The following is a 22,178-nucleotide window of genomic DNA, read 5'->3' as shown; positions in this document are numbered from 1 at the left end:
GAAGAAGCATGGAGGTCCTTCCAATATATGTTCTCAGATACAGCTTCCCCTCCGGCAAGGACAACAGTGAGTAGAACAACTGGCAGTGAGAGGTAACAATGTCCTGGATGATCACATACTGCAGATATACAGCTATGAAGCTCAAGGCACAAGAAGCGAACAATCATTTTTCAGGATGATTCTTCACTTTTTGGCTAAGATTAAGTGTAGTATGTATTCTTATGAGTTTTAGGGGCGGAAATCCTGCCTTTCCTGTTCAACTGATTAATGATGCGGGTGTATGTTAGGAATAAACAGTGGGTATTGGGGTTTTTTTCTTTTCCTGCCAAGGAGATTCCACAAAGTGTTTCCATAATCAAAGGCTGGAGTCCCCATTGCTAAAACAGGTTGATTTACTGTTTGGTGGGTGTTCTGGATCATTCAACTGGTTAGATAGATAGATAGATAGATAGATAGATAGAAAGACTGATAGATAGAAAGATAATTTTGTTTTTCCTGCCTGGAGTTTACCTGTTATATTTATGACAGGTTCCCTTTCATTGCTGTTCAAACATTCTAATAGCTTCCTGTGATAGAATAGTACATATGTCTTATAACTTGCTTTAAATAGACACATCCTACCAATTAAAGCACAAATGGAAAATATTTATTCTGAGGGATTTTAAAAGCACCATCTCCTGCGACATTTGCGGGCCATGAATAATTCATTGATAGCGATTCACAATGGATACCGCTGTTAGCTGTGGGTAGCATCTCCTTTGTCTCTTCCAGAATCTCGTCCTCACTTTTCATACACAATTTGCCTCAGCAGCCATCACCATGACAACCCGTGATACCACCGGTGGCAGGACATCAACACGCCTTTTTCTCGTCACAGATCGCGAAAAAGTCAGACGCGGGTAAACTGTAATTAAGGCAAACAAAATTGTACATTTAAACGGCGTTATTAGAGAAGGGGGACAAAAGTGAAGTAAAGCTGATTATCACCCGAGCAGAAAGTCACCATGCAGCCAGATGGAGAGCCATTCTCCGGTATTTCATTTGTTTCAGTGTTTGGAACCTTGCGGTAACGGCCGGTGAAAGAGCAAGCTGTCACACAAAACAGAAACACGTGAAAAGGTTAACAGATTTGCCCTTTTTTGTTACATTTATTATTCTTTTTTTTTCATTTTATATAACAAGTTTGTCTTTGACAGTTTGACAAGTTTTTGTTAAAGCAGACCTTGCAACAAAATGTGAGGCCCATATTTATTAGTTAAAGGCTGACATTCCCTATATAAAATGCAGAATGAAATTAAAACAAGCCACTAAAACTATTTAACATGAGATTCTCAGTTGACAAAGTTTATTTAAAGGGGTCTTTTTCACGCTTGAATATTTTAGGACAGTTCTCCAAATTTTGGTAAATGTGGCCAATATGTACACACATATGTAGTTGGTGGAGGCTATTCTACTTCTTCTCGTTGGGGGCACCTTGTGCTGCATGGTGGAGCAAGTCAAGCTATGTCTGTCATTTTGCCCAACTTTGTCCTGATGGGGTGTCTGCTTAATTTCTTGAGCATGTAAGGATGTAATCTGTGACTAATGAAGCTAAACCCAAAAGTGCAATATTATAGATATACTGGTCGTATTGGCTTATATTTCTCAGTTTCCAAAATAAAAAAACATTCTCATACTTTATATTTAACAAATATAAATTATAGCAATTAAAGTACTTTGACAAAAGTTCTTCAGAGCACTATGACGGTTAAGCAAGTGAAATCACAGCAAATATTTCCAGTTACACACAGACATTTTTTCCTATTGTTGCATAACAGTTCACCTTCTTTCTCAATTTCTAAGTGAGATTATGAGAAAATGGTTACATTTATATGCAACAATAGAAAAAATTGTCTATGGAAAACTGGAAATATTTGATGTGATTTCACTTGGTTAATAATCACAAATAGTTTTTTCCATTGTTGCATTCAAATTTGCCTGCTTTCACAAATTGTGGCCATCAAACAAGTGAATCACAGCTATAATTTACAGTTATACAGTTTTTTTTTAATTTGTGAGTCACAATATGAGAACATTTAATTTTTTTTAATGCAAGAATCGAAAAAAATGTAAGTAAATTTGCAGACAGGGGACTTGGGTCACACAAGAATAGGTGAGAAGTGCGCACCAGAATGCCTAGTTTTCATGGCACAGTGATATGCATTGTAAAGCATCAGGGGCCCTCTAGATTGCATGAAAAAATAATTCTTGAAGCATATGACTGGGCCCACCAGAATTTTTTTACAGCCCTTGTGAGGGCCAGTCTAGGCTCATACAACCTTTAACATGAACGTGTCTGAGAAATGTGGGAATGTTGGGTGAAAAATTTTAAAATATGCTCCTTAATGATGTTAATATTTGCATCTTTTATATCTGCCTGGAGCTCATTGAATAGAACTGCCAATCTGTAAGCCTTCATCAGTAAATGATGTTTGATATTCTTGCAGCAGATTCCTCCAATTCTAAGTTATTCTCCTATCCCCCCCCCCCACCTCCAAGTGCCCTTATCTGTTTCTCAGGCTGTGAGTAGCAAGATTGGCTATCATGCTTGAGTAGAATGCTTGGACCGTTTTCTGAACTCTTCCCCTGATCCTGTGCAGGTAGAAATGTATTTATATATTTTCAGGATGTGCTGCAGCCCATGTCTCATTTATCTGTCGTCACAACGGAGGACTTTTCATTATTTTTTATAGATAACCAGACAGGTTCGTATATTGCAGTGGTAAAGTGCTTTCCGTCTGAAGTGTATGACAAGTTGCGTCATAGTTCAAGTAGCATTGCTTAAGGAAACCTGTCAGACGATAAATATGGAAAGAGGCAATGGAAGGTGATTTTTAAAGGGGCAGGCTGTGGTGCTGTCATCTTGATCCTGAATTACTTAGTAAATGAGTTAGTTAGTTAGTCAGGTTGAAAAAAGATAATAAAGGAAGCCCATCAAATACAGCTGTCACACTTACCTCTTCCTCACTAAAGCACATATGCCTCTCCCCTGTGCATGTGGGCAGTTCTGATGCTGGGCGTGCCCGTTTCCAAGCTTCATCAATTCCGTCCAATCCGCTGGCCAATCAGAAAATAGTCTCCTAACCATCCCTGGCTTATTAGCTAACTCACACGCTGCACTTAGTGTTCGTGCAATGTGTCTCCACTGGTGCCAAGCCCCAAGTTCTTTTGCGCTAGTTCCTGTACACCTGTTGGCTGATTCAGTGTTTACTCTGTCCAGCTCCTGCGATAACCGCTCATTGTCCAGTCTGTTGGTTCCCAGCCAACGTCCTTGCTGTTCCAGTGTTCCTGTCTGTCTGTGGATATCCGTGAGTCACCTGTGTCTCCTGTTGCTTCCAGTGTCTCCTGTGTTCCCTGTGTCCGCAGTGTCACTGGTGTCTGTCTCTTGGATCCCTGGTCATTGACCCCTGGCATGTGACCTCACCTGCATTCTTTGTTGCCTGCCTTGACCCTGGCCTTCCTCGACCTTCTGCTTTGTGATTTGGTACAGTGATTTGCCCATTTGGTGTGCCCAAGGACCGCAACCTGGCAGTAACCAGCGGCACAACATCCCCATTATCAGAGGCCCTGTAGAAGACCTGGTTACTGCTTAGGCTATGCGCCTTGGCCCTTCTCAGGGCTCACATTACCTCCGTGCAAGCCGTAGCACCCCTAGTGGTCCTGTCTCTCTGTGCGTGACAGCAGCCACTAGTGAACTAAACATATCCCAGATAAAAACCCTATGGACATATTTGATCCAGAGGAAGGCAAAAAAACCCTGGTACAATTTGTTCCAACAGGGGAAAAAAATTCCTTCCTGATTCCATGAGGCAATCAGATGTTCCCTGGATCAACAGTCTGTTATCTTTTACTTTAAAGCCTTAATCCCCAGTTATATTCTGTTCTTCTAGAAATTATCAAGCTTTTCCTAAAGCAATCTATAGTAGTTGCTGAAACTACTTCCTGAGGGAGCCGATTCCACATTTTCACAGACCTTACAGTGAAGAATCCCTTCCTTATCCGGAGCTTAAACTTCTTTTCCTCCAGACGCTAAGAGTGCCATCTTGTCCTTTTAACAATCCTAAAGTGATTATTCACGGATGAAATTCACTGATATAGAATAATGTGCAGATTTTGACCATAATTATATGCAGTGGCTTACTAACTAACAATTAAGTGCTGAGTCCTAAGTTCAAATCTTGCCCAAGATGCCATCTTCAAGGTGTTTGCATTTTCTTGCTGTGTTTGCAGATTCCTCTGGGCATTCATGTAGGTCCTTGGTTCCAGTCCTGGTCAGGATGCCATATTCAAGGAGTTTGCTTCCTGTATTTGCAGTTTTCCCAGGACACTGCTCTGGGTCCTATGTCTGAATCCTGGTCAGGATGCTATCAGCAAGGTGTTTGCATGTTCTTCCCATATTGTCAGTTTTCTCCGGGAACTTCACTGGATCCCAGGTTCAAATCTTAGCTAAGATTCTATCAGCACAGATCTTGCATGTTCTTCCCTTGTTTATGGTTTCCTCCGTGGACTTGTCCTAGGACTAATTCTTGACCAAGATGCTGTGTGCAAGGAATTTTAATGTTCTTGGGTTCTTTTGGACTTTACAGTTTCCTCTAAGATCCCAAAAACTTTCAGTTAGTTTACTTGGCTCCTATCTGAAAAATGATCTTCATGAGTGTGGAAAAGTTATCAGTACAGTGCCAGCTACTGGAAACAATTTGAATGTGTGACTTAACAGTACAAACAAGTCAAGAATTTCTTTAAAAATAATACATTTTCATGAAGGGTTGGTGAAATGAATCCCCCCTCCCCTTCCCGTTCTCATGATCACCTTGAAGAATCTCCTTTACAGTGTTTTGTCGAAATTACACCCTTATGTACGGTAAAAAATATCTCTGGCTATCATCCTACTGGTTCTTCTAAATGGGAGTGAACCCAAACGTTGGGATCACCAGATGGGAGATCATTCAAGATACCCCTAATAACCCTTAACAACCCATGAAACCCTAGTTGAGAATGGCAGGTTTAATGGATTTTGCTAAGCTCCCCAAAGTATTTCTTCAGTAACCCAGTGGTATTCAAGCATTTGGATCTGCACATCATCGCAGTCTGTCACTGCCTATTCTACCTCTGTGGTTCAGAAGAAGGTCTCCCACAAAGGGCAACTTTCCTAATATTAGACCCAGCCTCACTGGCCTTCAAAATCCATGCACACATGACATCCCTACACATTTGGGTTGCTGACATCAGTGATTTTGGTGTCAGCTGGAGGGGAGGAAAGATAGACATAGGGATTACTAATAAGGGAGAATAGGGGAGTTGGAGGGCTATTGCAGACACCCCATCACTTTGCCCTGTTTGGACAATGTGACAATGTCTCTTTAATGCTAACCACACACATATTGCAAAGTTTTGTTTGAAAACAGCATTGATGTAGCCTTCAAAAAGAACCAGTCAGAGAAAAACTCCAATCATTCCTATTACTTCTAACAATCCTAACCTAATGTATACACATTGCTGCTGTTATTTACTCCACTTTGAAATAATACTCATAATCATATCATCGACCCAGACCTTCATCTCTTCCACCGAGCGAACCATCATATTCCTGATGTATTTTCTCTTTTTCTAAAAACCGTTGTTGTTTTAATCTACAGCATGTTTTATCTGGTTTTATTGTTGATCTGGGAAGTTTTCAAAGCTCTGAAATAATAAGTGGAATGTATTTGCAAATCTTTTCTGAAAATGTTGAACTCCTCTGGAGGCTGCGTTTAGTCAGAGAGACAAAATAGCGGCAATAAATGAGATGGAAAATTTGGTGAGAGCGGAGTGCTCTGTAAATACAGGAAGAAAAGGCATTTTAAAGGTAAAGCATGGTTACAGTTGTTACATTTATGGTAAATGGCTTAGTTCAGATCACTGGGCTAAAAACCATAGAAGAGAAAGGCCTGTGATTTTTAAGGTGCATTGTGTGTGCATTGGTAGGGTGTCCTAGGTGTCCTAGGTAGGTGCACTGTATATAATGCAAAGATAAACATCTGCATCTTGGCTGTTGGAAGGTAGGGGTGGTTGGCTGTGTATGGTGCGAAAACACTAAATGCAGTTATCTCAAAACTGATGCATCTTAAATAAAAATGCAGTAATTCTAGAGGCTCTGGATTCTTCATAGTGTTCTAAAAGCTTGCTGACTTTGGCTGGGCTTTTACGGGGTTACCCTGCTTATTGACCCTGAGAAGACTTTAAGCAAGAAGAATAAAGGTACAAAACCAATGAGTCCACAGATTAATATTCATTTTCCAAGAATACATATGCGTTTCACCTTCATCAGTATTTAAAGTGAATAATACAAGACTCAGATGCATACATGCAAATGTAACATTGTCTTATTAAAGTAAGGCTAGGGGCAGACAAATGGTGGGAACAGGCATTCCCATGCAACTCCTGGCAGCTATCACCTGGAACCACAGGTGACACACTATATGAGGAAATGGTTCAAGGGAGCAGAAACTCCACTTCATCCTCACTGTCAGTCTGATATTCCTTGAATTACGTTCTAATATATAAGAATATTTTTTCTATGTAGTGTAATTATTTTGAAATGTGGTCAAGGAGACCCCATAGATATTTTGGAGACCCTTTGCATCCAATGCTTCCTGCAGCTTTTTTATTTGGCCACTTCCTGAATTTAGACAGGGCACACAGAAACATAGGTCAGTCCTCAACCAAAAAAAAAAATAAACTTGATGAACATTTATTGCCAGGTTGTTAATTCTTTGCAATGGCTTCATAAGTCACAACAGTTCAGTTTGTGTTGGAGTAGCGAATTGTACCCTTTCCATCTTTCCATTGGGGTTGCGTAAGGGGGCGGGGGATAGACAATTGGAAGGCAGTTGTTACCCTATTCCAGCCTAAAAAAAAAATAGCAAAGCAACTGTTAGGAGTCAATTATCTGGCCGGGAATTCTGTGCCCTGCTTTTTCTCTTCATCGGTGTCACTTGCAGTGGCAGGGAAGATTAGGCAAATAGCTGTCAGTCCTCTGCTCTGCAGTCTGTGGCATCCCCGGTTTCCCTATGGATGTGAATGATCTCTCGGCATCCACTGCCCTGAGACTGTGCAGCTGAAGGGGATTGTGCTGAGAATAATGACCATAGTTTATCATTTCAGTTCTGTGCTGCCATTGGCTGTTGGGGCTTTATAGCCTCACTGCGTCCACTGATCTGTGCTGGAGTGTGTTTCATGTTATTTACTGTTGCTGACCATTGCCTGTTGCTGACCATTGCCTGTTGCTGACCATTGCCTGTTCCTGACCTATGCTACTCCCCCTGTACCTTAGTCTGGTGGACTGATCGCCTGTGTATGACCTTGTCTTTATACTCTGCCATGTAGAACTTGTTGTACTGCCTAATAGGTGGGCCCCATTCCTTACGCATTAAGTCCTGGGTGCAACCATGTGCTGGGAGACACAACCAGTCTCCCAAGGCTGAGCGGAGGCTTGCTAAAGGCATTACAGAAAGTGTTGGAGTATTATTAAGGGTATAGTATGGGTTAGTGTTATTGGGAGTTCATGTAAGTTTGATCGGAAGTGTGGTATGTAAAATTTCAAGAATTTGCCAAATGGTCACTGCATGAATTTTAGGCAGAGTTTATCTGCCCTCCATTGAATTCAAGGATGATAAGTGAGTGGGTATTCATGCTTACTTCTAGTAAAACACTGCAAGTTGTTGTGTTTCCACCACAGTGCTTATGAACTGATATGTTTGTACTGGGTCATTCAAATAGATGCCCATTCACACATGGGCATTAGGATTGAGGTTCATCATTCCTGAAAGTTTGCAATTAAATTTAGGTGTGTCCAGGTGTGTCTAGCTGTGTGAACTTTTGCAAACTTTTGCAAATACCTCTTGAACTTCCTGTCAGTGTAATGTAGCTTTCTGTAATTTAGTGGTGACGATGCTGCACTTTTCCTAAATTCAGAGCAGAGTAAGTTGTATAGTGAGATTAATAATAGGTTGCAGGGGCCATGGCTATCACAATCATGTATGTACCTTGTCAATTAGAACCTGGCCACACCTAGTTCTATTGCTGAAATCCTCCCCTATGAGCTGCAGTGTCTGGGATGGGGAGTGTGTAGGAGACAAACAAAGGTCTTGGGTCTGTCAAGGGAAGTAAAGAGTTTTTGTGCATAATCTAGTGTATTACATAGTAACCGGATTTCGTATTTGTTTATATTGTCATATAGAAGCCTTTGGTTGTGCCTCATAAACTCTCCTGAGGACATCCACTTTCTTCTGAAAAATTTTCCCGGGACAGGACATTAGAGGAAGCCTCTTCTATTCCTATTGCATTGACAACACATGGACAAATAAAAGGGCAAATCCCCAACGGGAACTAAGAAATTAATTAAAAAAACAGAGTCTGTCACCCCTTCCCATATCTAAAGTTAAACGAAAACTTTTTTTCTTCTTTAAATAACTTTCTTGATGGCCATTAGAAAATGTTGCCTTGCTATCTCTGTGTAATCTGAGCTGATATTCCAGATACACATCTGTATGGTAATGTACAGCGATTAGTAAACACAAACGTTTAGAGGAGAGGACGGCTGCCCAGAAGCACTTACCATCACAATGATACATTAGATGTAGGATATGTAAACCGAGAGTGGGAATAATGAGTCCATTAAATTTATAATGTATAACCCAAGGGCAATTAAAGTTTTCTTGGCAAAGAAAATGCCACATAAGCTGCTTTTGTCAAGTTAGTGCCTCCCTTGAATTAAAGGACTTTTCCATTGCAAATGTGCTTTTGCTGGGTTTTATTTTATTTTTATTCTTGGTGTTTAAGACGTATACAAAAATTGAGGAGTAAGGATCTCTGCTTCTAAAGTGTGATTGGCCAAAGGTGAGCAGAACATGTGCCCAAATTTAAATTCTGTTCATATCATAATGACTGATGTGTGACCAGTGCTGTCTGTGACTGATGTGTGCCCAGTGGGTTGATTTACTTATTAAGGCTATTCACATACCAAGGTGAATTATCGCATTGCAAGGGATTCAGCTTAGTGAATGCGGTGATATGTTTCTTCTGTGCCATGCAGTACAGAGCTGGGCTCTATGTGGGGCAGTGCCACATATAGGCACAGTTGCTGGCAACAATGTAACTCCTGTGCATGTGCAGGACTTGCATAATCAGTGACCATATAATGGCGGCCATCAAAGGGGAATTGCCACAATCCTCGAAGTCCGTCATTGCCCTGACGGCAAAAATGGTGCGTTGACAAGTCCGGGATACAGGAAATTCATATTTGGCATTGAATTGAGAACATTGAATAATTGCCATTATTAAACTAGAATTGCTTTGACATGTATTAGAAAAAATATGCATTATTCATTTTTTATAGGTACTATTTTACCCTCCAAACCTCCTGATGAGGCCTTAATAGACAAAACGCATCGGGCGCAATATGTAACTACACATTTACATTGTGCATTACTCAGAATGTACCTTTCAGAATGATTTATCATGTGTTGTTATTTGTGCAAACCTTTTCTACATCATATTTAACGGCACTATTTAGTTTTATTTCTTTGTACTAGTTACAAATAAAGTTTATTGTTTTATCACATCAGAATTGCATGCCCTAAAAAAGCCTACTCTCCTTTCTCTACTCTTTTGGTTTATATACTTAGGATAGTTTTTATTCTATATATGCTTACACTACCTCTATTTTGTGACCCAGGCCCCAGCCGAGAATGATGCCACAACCCTGGAGTCCTGTGGAATGCAGGGCAATTGCTATTCTAATAGTCTCCTCTTATGCGATTTCATCTGCACTTTATTTCACAGGATTCTATTCCCAGAACAAAGACCTCCACCCTGTCACACTTACCTCCTCCTCCCACACTGGCCCCTCTTTAATGCGCATGCAGGCAGCTCTGACCCAAGGCGTGCCTACTTTCCTGCTGTATTTAGCATCACCCTTCCTGCCTGCCAATCAGGAGATCGCTTCTTAGAAGACCTTTGTTATTTAGCTGGCTCAGACACAGCACTTAGCATTTGTGCAATGTGTCTCTACTCTTGCAGAGCCCCCTAGTTCTGCTAAGCATTTCCCCTATACATGTTGATTAATTGAGTGCTTTCCCAGTCCAGCTCCCATGCTAACCCCTTTTGGCCCAGTCTGTTGTTTCCCTGTCTCTTCCCTTGTGCTGTTCCAGTGCTGCTCTGTGTCTGGACGTGACCCCCATCCCAACTGTGTTTTCAGGGCCCCCCGTGTCACCCATGCCTCCTGTTGCTTCCTGTGTCTCCTGTGTTCCTCTGTGTCTTAGGTGACCCCTGTGTCACTGTAGTCTTTTTTCTGGATTTCTGGTACTTAACCTCTGGTTTTGTTCCTGACTTTGCTCTGGTAGCTGCCTTGACCTCGGCCTTCCTTGACTATTCTCTGCTTGCTGATTCGGTGCTGCATATTGTCCTGCCCACCCTAGGGTGCTCAGGGATCACAATCTGACAGCCTGCAGTGCAACATTCTCCCCTTTAGAGGCTCTGAGGAAAACTAGGCTATTGCTTGGACTCATTGGCATTGGCCCTTCTTAGTGCTCACACCATCTCTGAGCTACCTTAAGCATCCACTAGTGGTTCCTTATATACAGGACTGAGACACCCAATAATTTATAATGGGGGTAAGATAAGTAAAATTTTTACCCTTTAGCCTTCAGAGGTTAATTTCCACCAATGATTAAGGTTATCGGAACTCAAATTTAGACTCAGAATGAATCCAGTTAGATTGGTCTAGAAACCTCATTAGATGCATGAATTCCAGGTAAGAATTTGTAATTTTTAATGAGTCATAGTACACATGTCAATGACTTGTATAGTAGAGCTCAGCCAATCCAGCTGCTGATCTATGGCAGCTATCGATATCAGGTGGCCAGATCGGCTGATCCAATGACAGCTATAATATGGCTCAGTCAATCCGGTTGCCAGATGATGACAGCTGTCAATGTCCGTTGGCATAAATTTTCTGTCAATGATGGATATAGTATTGGACCTGATTAATCAAAGCTCTCCAAGACTGGAGAAGATAGCTTATCATGGAAGAACCTGGGTGATCAGTCAAACTTGGAAAGGATCTGGTCCAGGACATTTCTCAACTAATGGTAAACAATTTTAAGAAATCAATTTCAGGTTTGCTGGATCACCAAGGTTCTTGCGTGATAGTCTTTCTTCTGCAGTCTTGGAGAGCCTAAAAAAATCAGGCCCAACGTCGGATCAGAATACTGATCTGAATATATTTTGAGTTTTGATTCAATTCAGAATAGCTCCAATCCCAGTTGGAACTGATTCTATTCCGAACTATCCAACCCCTGCTGTTTAGTAGGGGATTTGGACAGTGATTAGTGAGGTCCACTTTAAAGAAACCTAAACTAGGAAAATATGAAGGCAGCCATTGATGACCTTGCCATTTTGCGTATACTTTGATAGTGCCAAAATCTTCCTTCTGCAACTAGCACCAACACCTCAATCCTAAAATCAATCTGTACTAAAAAAAAATTATTATTGTATTAAAATTCCATTCACATTCTTCCGCTTATCTGCATGAAGATGACACTTTGCCGAAGACATACAACTTAGCTCACCTAATGATGCCACCACCTCTGAAGGTGAAAGAAATTGAGTCGTTAATGATATTTACATGAGGCTGGTCACATGAGAGCTGTGCAATCAATTGTTCTTCTCTACGGTGTTCTTCCGTAATAACAAGGCAGAAACAAATAATTTGTTCTTGAGTATGTCAGCTTCCAAATTGTCTAATTGCCAGAATTTTCCCATTGTTGTTGCCATGGTGACAAGAGAATCCCGAGCTACCACTGTAGGGAGTTCATTTAGATTTGTCTTCAAAGGAAGACTCTGCTTCCTTTATAAAAATGATATAATATATATGACAGATACGTAAGCTATTCTGGCATTTAATTTTATTAGGAAATGCCCGCTCTTCTCTGATTTTCTGCTGCATTCTTTTTTGAACTGCTGAAATCCAGTTGCAACCACAGCAAGCATAACAAGAGGCCTTGTTGCTGTTTTATATTGTTGTCTTGTGGCTTTTTTTTATTTTTATTTTTAGGCAGCCTCATTACTATCAGTAGGTTGGCTGCAGTGATTCAGTTGACTTTGGGCAACTGCACATCGGGGGGATGCCAATATTTAGGTGTTCTCTATTTACAACATTGGCATTGGCTACATGACTATGGTAGGGACCCTTTGAGGGACAGCTTATGGACTTTGTAAAGCTCTGCCTAAAATGTTGGCTCTATAAAAATACTGTGTAATAATATTAATATTAATATAATAATAAATAGATGGCTATGTTAATATGGACCCGTGTCCATGGTATTTTGGCTTGTGCAGATGGACACTTTTAAGATCATAGAAAATTTAAAGTTCTCACATTGAGAATAATTAAAAAGCAACATATCCCACATTTATATATAAATGTAGGTTGATATTCAAAAATCCGCCCATCGATAATCCGTTTCCTTCAGATTTCCAGGATGGATTTTGGAGTGCATTTTCAAATTTACACTGTTTTCTGGAGGCGCCGTTTAGGTTTTGATGGTGCTGTACTCCAGAATCAGCTGTTGGGTCTTCCTTGCACATGTTTTTCTGCTCATTCCTTCTCATTTATTTGTTGTTCTATAGCCCCAATATTAATTCAGCTGCCATTTAAAGGACTGTACAGGTAGAAATTTTCTGAATAAATATATACAGCATATATAATCTTAAAAAATCAAGAATTTTCAAGAATCCAGCACTCCCCAGTTCCAGAGGTTGCCGGATTTTTGAATGTCAACCTGTAATATGTTTTTTTTTTTCTTAAATGGTTCTTACTTAAAGTTTTGGTTTGCTGAACACTGAAGGCAGCAAAGTGGCTGTAATATCAGCTTCCTGCCTATAGAAAACTCCACGTCCCTTGGACGTACACGTTACATTGTGTATCATGGATGTAAGGGTCACACTGAGATTCTCAGTTCTGTACAGTACAATGGGGTGGCTACAAATAAATACACTCTGAATGGAGCATTAATTGAAGCCACAGGCATAAAGAATATTGGAATATTCAGCTCTCTGCAAAGGAATATACAAAGGCTAATTAATTCCATTTCATCTTGGAATCAAATTCAAGCTCCTGTGATTTGTCTTCAAATCCCTCCACAGTTCTAGTCCCACTTACCTTTATGACCTGATAGAAAAATACTCCCCTATCCGCTCTCTTCGCTCCTCCAATGACCTACTAATGACTTCCTCACTTATAACCTCATAACACGCACGGCTCCAAGACTTTTCTAGAGCTGCCCCGACTTTCTGGAATGGTCTTCCTAAGCCCGTTTGGCTTGCTCCTACTTTCCACTCATTTAAAAGAGCACTCAAAATCGAGCTTTTTTAAACTCACCTACCTGTCTTCTTCTCGCTCCTAAACCCTCACTACTCACCGACCATTCCATTTCCCTGCCTCCCCCACCTCCTAGATTGTAAGCTCCTCGGGGCAGGGTCCTCTCCTCCTCCTGTGTCACAGTCTGTATCTGTCTGTCATTTGCAACCCCTATTATTTGTACAGCGCTGCGTAATATGTTGGAGCTGTATAATTCCTGTTTATTATTAATAATAATAATAATAATAATAATACCAGAAAGGTCTTACCAGACTAAAGATATAGGGATCTTACCTGTTTGACTATTTTATTACCTAGAAAACAGAAACAAGCAACACAAAACACTTACGTAAAAATCCTTGCTAAGTATATGTTCTAGTGAGAATTGTTCTTTTTATTCATTCATGTGGATTTTCAACTAAATACCCTTCTTGCTGCTGTCACTTTCATTCATTTCATCTGTTCATTATCAAAAGTAACAATAATAATATTGCCCAATCAATAGACTCATTTCTGAAATGTGAGGGATCAGTTAGGTGCAGAGCCTTAAAGTTTTAAAGTGTTTCCAAAGGTAAAACTTTTTTTTAAATTTTGGATAATGGTAAGGACCCCTGCCAGGCAGTGTGATTTATTTTAAAAGCTACACTTACGATTAGCTTAGGTTGAGAAGGTGTCATTAGTTTTCTGCATACAGAAAACTGTATTGGCCTCAATTGTATTGGCATGATTGAGTAATATTTAAACCCGTATCTTAGTATAGGACGTAAATGGCAACCCTGAATGATAAAAAAATGCCAAGGCTGATAAGTTTTCTTCAGTCTGCTACAAACAGGAGCAGTGCAACATTGTGACTTTGTAGCAAGTGATCTGTACAATTATTTGTGAATACCAGAACTGAACAGACCAGGATTTACATGGTTGTGCCAACATCTCAGATGACCCTTAAAAATTCCTAAACAAAAATGTCGAGAAATGCAGGTAAAGGCATTGTCAGGGAGAGTACTGTGATCTCTGTAAGAAAAAACAAATACGTGTGTCTACAAATATGTGTTACACCTGATTTATTAGAGATCTCCAACACTACAAGATAGACTATTGAAGAACATCCAGCAAATTTGGAATAGATCTTGACCAGGACAACATTTGCCATTTAATACCAAATGATCTTAAAAAATCTATTCCAGGATCACCTAAGTTCTCCCATGATAGCTTATCTTCTCAGAGAGCTTTATTAAATCGGGCCCTTTACTTAGCATCCTACATGTAACATAACATATATCTAATCACAAGTTCACTATAAAGTTTGCCAACAATATTTTTACTTATTATTTATATGTTTTCTTTTTAGCTGGAAGCTCTCAATGGCTCCAATGGATACACAACAAGTGAAGACCCAAATACAGAGAATGCATCCGACTCCACTTCTGCAAAGAGACCGGTACTGTAGAAACTTTTATTCCTAACAAGCTGATGGTGTCACCTGAGGCCCTTCATACTGATGTGTTTAGGTGTTTTTTTATTATTTTGAAGTTAACTTTTTACCAAACATTGTTTTTCTGAATAATTTATGTTTGAGCATGTTTAGTAAGTTTCAGGATTGCATTTGTGGATTGGGATGAGAGTAATGAAAGACACTTGTTTTGCTAATCCAGAAATCTGTAAAATTCAGGTTTTAAAACCGATCTATAATTCAAAAATACAATAAGCCCTTGTTAAAGCAAACCTGTCTGGAATCACAGCACTTAAAAATAAACATAATGCTTAAAGAGAACCTATACTGTGGAAACTGTGCAGAAAAGGAGCAAATTGAACGCATGGAACCAGTCACCTGTGTTCCCTGTAGACCTTTCCCCACTATTGATTTACCATGCTTTGTTCTGAGCTAATGAAGTTGACCACCATGATAGAGGCTGGGTTTTGCTTCCTAATGGCACTGCTGCCCTTGGTGTGATCTGAATATTGGTTGAGTAAAGCAGCAGGAGCGGTGAAAGAATCCACAGTTCCACAGAATTAATGAAACAGGTAGATTCTTGTACTGCAGTTCCTCAGGTGCATATTTCTCTCCAGCAAGGAGAACTGTGAGAAACAAAGTAGACACATACACACACCATATCCCCAAATCTGGTAGTATTAAATTTCCTGCAACACTTAAATTCATTAGCCTTAGCAGCCAGTCATTATATGGGTGCCCCTCAATATCAGGGGTGTGTGCTTTTGTTCTATGTGAAGATATAATATGTCTCAGTCCCATCTCAGTAAAATGAGAGGTATGGTGGTAATCCTGCCATCCTTGCTCAGGTACAATAATCCCAGTGGCTACAATTGTTTCTTGGACATGGTTCAATGTATCAGGGAGCCAGTCCAGAGCAATAATGTGCAGCTGACATTGGAGCATGTGACGGTAGATAAGAATTCGCAAAACAAAGCCAAAAGATATCTCCAAAACTAAGATGCAACGATGGTGAAAACTATTTTTTTAAGTACTATGATGTAAAATTCTTAACAAATACATCCAGTTACAAATTAAGCTGGCCATATAACACCAATACTATGTAATATGAGGACCAACCCATGCCAAATCAGACCTCTGCATTACGTAATTTACAGCAACTAACATTTTCTAGGCCAGCTGTATATTTTTTCTTGTACGGGTTTTCTTTAAGACATTTATTTATTTATGAAATAAAAAAGGATGTCTTTTACAACCTAGACCAAATATGAGTTTGTGCTTCTGTAAATTGTTTGCTGCCCCCACGCACAGTCCCGCTAGCTCAGTCTGTGCCTTTTTCTACACACAAAGACTAGTTATTCCAAGGAAACATGGTGGGTCTATTGTCCATGGCTGCTAATCAGTCTCTGCTCTATTGTATTAATGCTACACAATCTGTAGGTACAGTCAGTCTTTCTTCCGACCCATCCAAATCAATACGTACGCCTACGTACGCAGTGTGCTGCTAGCTTGCGGAAAGCTAACAGTTGCTATTGGAGACACAAAAAAAAAAAAAAAATACTCTTCAGCTCAGCAAGAGATTGAAGGGTGAAGGAGTTATCTAATATTTTCGGAGATATTTTAAACCGCTCAGATTTTTTTCCTGTTCCGGCATCCTTTTATAGCAATAGTAGCTTTTCTGTTTGTTTCCATAGAGACCAGAAAAATTGTGAATGATCAGAGCAAACTGTACTTCCTGCTTTGAACATATGGACTAATGAATGAGCCATACTACTCGGGGGAATGTTTTTATTTATTTATTTTATTATTTATTTAGTTAGGAAAAACTTTGCTAATAAGACTTTAAAGAGAGTTATCCTAAAAAGAACTAACACTGGGGTAAAACCATAGAGATGTTGGGTACAAGGAACTTCTTTTGGTTGAGAAACATGTCATTTTGTGCTCACCTGGGCATGGGGGCACCAGTTCCATGTTATGAGAAGAAGATTATGGCTAGAGGCATCATCCTTGTATCATATGTGGTTTGGTAAGATGTAAAAGGGAATGGTTCTCTTAGAATGATGTAACATTGGGGTAACAGCCATGGTCACAATGAGTGCAAAGAACTAAATTTGTTTTAGAAAGATGGTCATTGCTTAGTCATGGCATGGCGACACCAATTCCATATTATAAGACATTACAGTTTGGGCAACATCCTTGTATCATAAATGGTATGGTAAGATGTAAATGAGAATGATTCTCGTAGGATGACCTGACAGTGGGGCAACAACCAAAGACTCATTGGGTGCAAAGAACAGTGTTTCATCTACATTTATGACATTTTTAGTCACCATTAGTCAGCACCGGTTCCATGTTGTCGTAACAAGGGGTTTAATACAGCGGCAACATCCTCATATTATACATGGTTTAGTAAGATATCAAAGAGAATGATTATCCTAGAATAACCCCACATTGGGGTAACAACCAAAGACATGTTGGATGCAAGCAACGGCTTTTGGTCCAGAAGGATGTCATTGTTTAATCACTATGGCAGGACAGGAGTTCCATGTTATAGTAATAAGACATTACAGATGGGTATACTTGTATTATACATGGTATGGTAAGCTATTAGGATTAAATTGGTTATGCTAGAATGACCTGACATTTGGGTTACCGCCATAGACACGTTGGGTGCAAGGAACTGCTTTTGATCTAGAAAGATGTTATTGTGTAGTCACCTTGGCATGGAAGCACCAGTTCTACGTTAACCCACTAATAGATTATGGACAGAAGCAACATCTTTGTATCATACATGGCATTGTAAGACATTAAAGAGAGTGGTTCACTTAGAATGACCTGACAATGTGGTAACAATGACAGACACATTGGGTGCAAAGAACTGCTTTTGGACCACAAAGATGTCATTGTTCAGTAACCATGGCATAGCAGGACCAGTTCCATGGTAAAGTAACAAGAGGTTGTGAACAGGGGCAACATCTTTGTATCATAAATGGTATGTTCCACTCTTTTTTGTGCTAGTTATTTATGTCCTAACTAAACACTCTCACGTATCCATGCACATAATTTATTTTATGTTGAATTTAGAAAATGTAAAGAGGCCTCAATATTAGAATATTCTTTTTGCCTTCAAGAAAACAAGAAAGAACATTCGTTGTAATGTAAAAAACTTTCAATGCTTATTTACAAATGTTTTCACCCAACTCAAGATTAACGCAACTTTTACCCAGGTTGTAGACATTCCCACATTGGATTAAATTTGAAATATATAAATGTAATGAATGTAGTTATAAGGTATACATTTTAATTTACAGTGAAAATGAGTGAATTTTGGCTTTAAGTCTGGTGAATCTTGGTTGGAAAAACAAATATAGAGACCCCTACATTTATGGTGCTGCTGTGTCTCAAAACAAAACTTTAAAGTTAATCATCTTCTGCTCCTGTTATGAAAAAACAGATTTTCCAAATTTTGGTTGAACTATGTTAATAATTTATCATAAATAATAAAACAGCAAACCAACAAACGAAACAAAAATTCAATACCATCCATTGAACGTTATATATCTTGTGTCTTCTTTAAAGTGTGCAGTATTTTGACCAATTTATCCATCAATTATGCATGTGAGATATTCTCAATCGATAAGTATTAAACAAACTGCTGTCTACTAATTTTAACTTGTGATTGTTTCATAAATCAGTGCTTGAACTCCATTGAAGTATAAAAAGCATTGATTACATTCACCCGATAACATGTGACCCCTAAATTAATAGAAGGTCTCAGTTTGCTAAGCTCTACTGACACGCTTGACTGGGGACTTCACAGAGGATTAGGGTCAGAGTTCACCAATGCTTATTGCCACAGTGCTGTATCAGTGTTATCTTCAAAGATTTTCCATTTAATTTGCTTCAACAATTTCCGTAATGCAGACCCCTTCCCAAACCTAGGTCACAATGCGGCCACATAGGCTGCTATGGCTATATGATTTAGGGTAAAATCCCATGGGGCCCATGGTTGCTCACCTTTTTTGCTCTCTATCTAGGTGAGCAACCATGGGTCCTTTGTTTTTTTTTCTAACCTTAATCATTCTGCTCTTTAGGGACATGGCAATCTTTTACATTAATGATTTATGGGGAATCTACTTGCATATATTGTCTGCTATGGATATAGCTTGACCTTTAGAGTGTATTGAAGAACTTTTGGAGGTTTTAAGAGAACCAGTCATGTAGTTTTTGGAAACAAAAATCTGAAGGCATACTAAAGATTGTTTTTTTATTATTTATTTGAAGTTTATTATTGTGTTTTTCTTTCTTTATATAGAATTGATTTCAGTGTCAGAGGTCACCTGTGCTCTGGCCTCTAAATTGCTAGGGCTTCTATCCTATATTTCCCCTTTGCAATGTATAAGAGCTGAGAGGGGGAGCTGAGCTTCTGAAATGGTGCTGGGAGGGAGAATCATGGAGTGCTGAGCTGCTGAGTAATTGCTAGCTGAGCTGCTGAGAGTCTTGATTCATAAGACTTTATTACTTCTACTGCAAACTAGATATTGTAAAATATGTGAAAATATATTGCCCTGCCTGGTTACATTTTAAATTGAAAAGGGAAAAAAAAAAAAAACAGAAAATGTGTTTTCAGCTTCAAAAAACAAGCAAAGTGGATAATTCTAGACATAAAGGTGCAGAAAGGTACAAAAATGTTGTGCTGAATCAGATACAGTTCACCAATACATTGTAATAAGTGTTAAGTTTGATCCCCTCTAAATGTAGATTTAGGTGGATCTGCTGGGTAAAAGCAGATGCCCTAAAACCTCCCAAAAATGTATGTATTGTGGCTTACTAGATGTGATGGATCCATATGTGTTCTTGTTGGTAGGCTTTTTCAAATTATTTTTACCTGATAAGGCGCCAATTAACACATTTCCTGTTCTATGTAAGTTGTACAATGCACCTATCCAGCAACAACAATGTCTGCAGGGACCTAGAGGTACATAAAAGTTTCAGCATGACCCAGAGTGTATTCTAGAGTTTCATGGGAGCTTCCAAACCCAAGAGGCTTAGCCTACACCTGTCAGCATCTATCTTTGGTCCTGGAGGTCCAGCTTACTATGGTTCCACAATGTTATGTAAGACCTTACTGAAAAATGAGATGCATCAGCCAAGAATAGGTGGGTTGGAGATCTGAAGTGTGAGCTCCAAGGCCAGACTGGCCTGGGTAAGTGTAAGCAGAGCATTGGGAGTCTTCTCTATATTCATTGATGGTGGGAATTAAATTAATCATGTGGCAGTTCCCAGGCCGTTTTCCTTGGAATGGCTCAAGGGGTGAGAGCTGCCAGTTGAGCTCGACCAGAATGTGTACTGGGGTAAAGGATAAAATAACTCCCAAATATAAAAAGCAGATCTGCCAGCAAACCCATGCCACCAAACTCTATATGGGGAATACTGCAAGAAGTGTGTCAATACCAATTAGCAAAAAGAAACAAATTTGAGGGAGACATTATAAATATGGATGACTATGGAGAATTTTTTTTGACCTACCTATAAAACAAATAGAAGGAACGCTTAGGGGTTTCTGCAGATGCAACTATGCCTATCTGCATCCTTTATGAAGTGTCTCATCTCCAGAATGGATGACAGCGAATGATTTTTGATATTTTAAAACCATATCAACCTTGATACCAGTTTCACAATTCCTGAAGAAGCAGATTCTGCGAGACTGGATATGCATACTGTCTGGTTACCTATTGAATATGAAAGATATATCTCTGTTTTTAATAATAAAATACATTATATATTTTATAAATATTTAAAAGATATGAATTGATTAAGAGGTGCCTGAAAAGTCCATGGGGGTCCATTAGGAATCATGAAGCATATAGGGCAATGGAGGAAGATCAGAGTGGACAGCAGGCAGATAACGGTAGACAGGTCCAAGCCATAACTAGAGATCATTGTTCATTAAGATTCTGATAAGATAGAATTGCGACTTTTTCTATTCTGAAATCTAGGCAGTTGAAGCACAGATTTACTTTCTCTACTCCTTTTTAAGAAACTTGAACAGATTTTCTCTAATATAAAATCTCGCAGGGAATTTAACATGCAAATACAATTTGCCTTTGACAGAACAGCATTTGTCTTCAGCTTCAAATGTATTAGTGACCAATGGGTTTTCCCTCCTCTATTATAGCTTGCGCAGCACTCAGCAGAGTTCCACGGCAATAATGTGGCATTAAGTATTGTGCTGTATGGCTTCCATAAAATTTTAGTGGCTGATCATTTTTCTAGCTGACAGCTGAGCAGAAGGGAGACAATGAAAGAAGCCCCAGTAGATATGGAGATGAATGAAGAGGCAGCATGGAAAAGTCAGCCAAAGTTTTCAGGATAAAATCACTGTAATGTGGCTAAACTAAAGGGACATTTATTCTAAAACAAAAGGCTGTTCACCATGAAAAGTCATCTGGGATGATATACAGATGGAGAGGTTAAAGGCACAGTTGACCAGCAGAAATGACTGTAGTCAAGCAGCTTGGTGCTATTATTAATAATAATATTAAAATAATGCTAGGTCCACCAAGCTGCTTGACTACAGGCTTTAACCTCTCCATCTGTGCATCATCCCAGATGACTTTTCATGGTGGACAGCCTTTTGTTTTAGCATCAGATTTGTGTTTTTTTATGATATGCTCAGGCATACTAACTAAATATTCAATAATACCAATGCTTGCTTGACAATGCTGTCACCTGCTTTCTCCTAAAAGGGTGCAAATATTGCCTGATATAACACCTACATTCTGGGCTGATATGGTTACTCTATGAGGCTCCAGAGAGGAAACCATAAGGTAAATCCTGGTGCAATTCTTGGCTTTGTCAATTTCAGGCTTGTACTGCAGCCTCAACTGCATTTTCAACTGCAAATTGGAGCCATTGGGGACCATTTTGTGCATGTGGTTGTGTTGCAGCTGTAGCGAGATTGTGCCACGGTTTCTGAAAGCATCGGCGGCAACACTTTTGGCTGTGTGGTTGCTTTTCCTCCTCTGGAGGAAGAACTGTACCGCAAACAAAGGGCAAAGCATGCAAATAACCTGTGGTGTGGTTTGCTGCTCCTGGGTATATAGCAGGAGTTCACTATGCTCCAGGGAGTAGCTTATCTTACCTTTTGCAACTACAAATGGGAAAGGGGCCTAAAGCAAATTCTACAGCCAACGATCAATTAACTGAGTAAAAACCTACTGTTGCAGGCTGACAATCATAGGAGAGGGGATTCAGGTAAAGATTTCTTCTACCTCAAATCATGGGCAA

The 22,178-nt window shown here is 39.5% G+C and overlaps 1 protein-coding gene across 1 annotated transcript in view; it reads left to right on the top strand.

The window, feature by feature from the left end:
- Positions 1 to 22,178, top strand: part of DLG2 (discs large MAGUK scaffold protein 2) — a 767,759-nt gene that overhangs the window by 82,256 nt on the left and 663,325 nt on the right. Inside the window, exon 4 of the mRNA XM_072398627.1 lies at positions 14,787 to 14,876. Coding sequence (XP_072254728.1) covers positions 14,787 to 14,876 — 90 coding nt within the window. The remainder of the gene's footprint in view (positions 1 to 14,786; positions 14,877 to 22,178) is intronic.

The sequence above is a fragment of the Pyxicephalus adspersus genome, chromosome 1 (genome assembly GCF_032062135.1).
Source record: "Pyxicephalus adspersus chromosome 1, UCB_Pads_2.0, whole genome shotgun sequence".
NCBI classification, from domain to species: domain Eukaryota; kingdom Metazoa; phylum Chordata; class Amphibia; order Anura; family Pyxicephalidae; genus Pyxicephalus; species Pyxicephalus adspersus.
The sequence above is the reverse complement of the archived record's forward strand: the minus strand, read 5'-3'. Positions and strand labels throughout refer to the sequence as shown.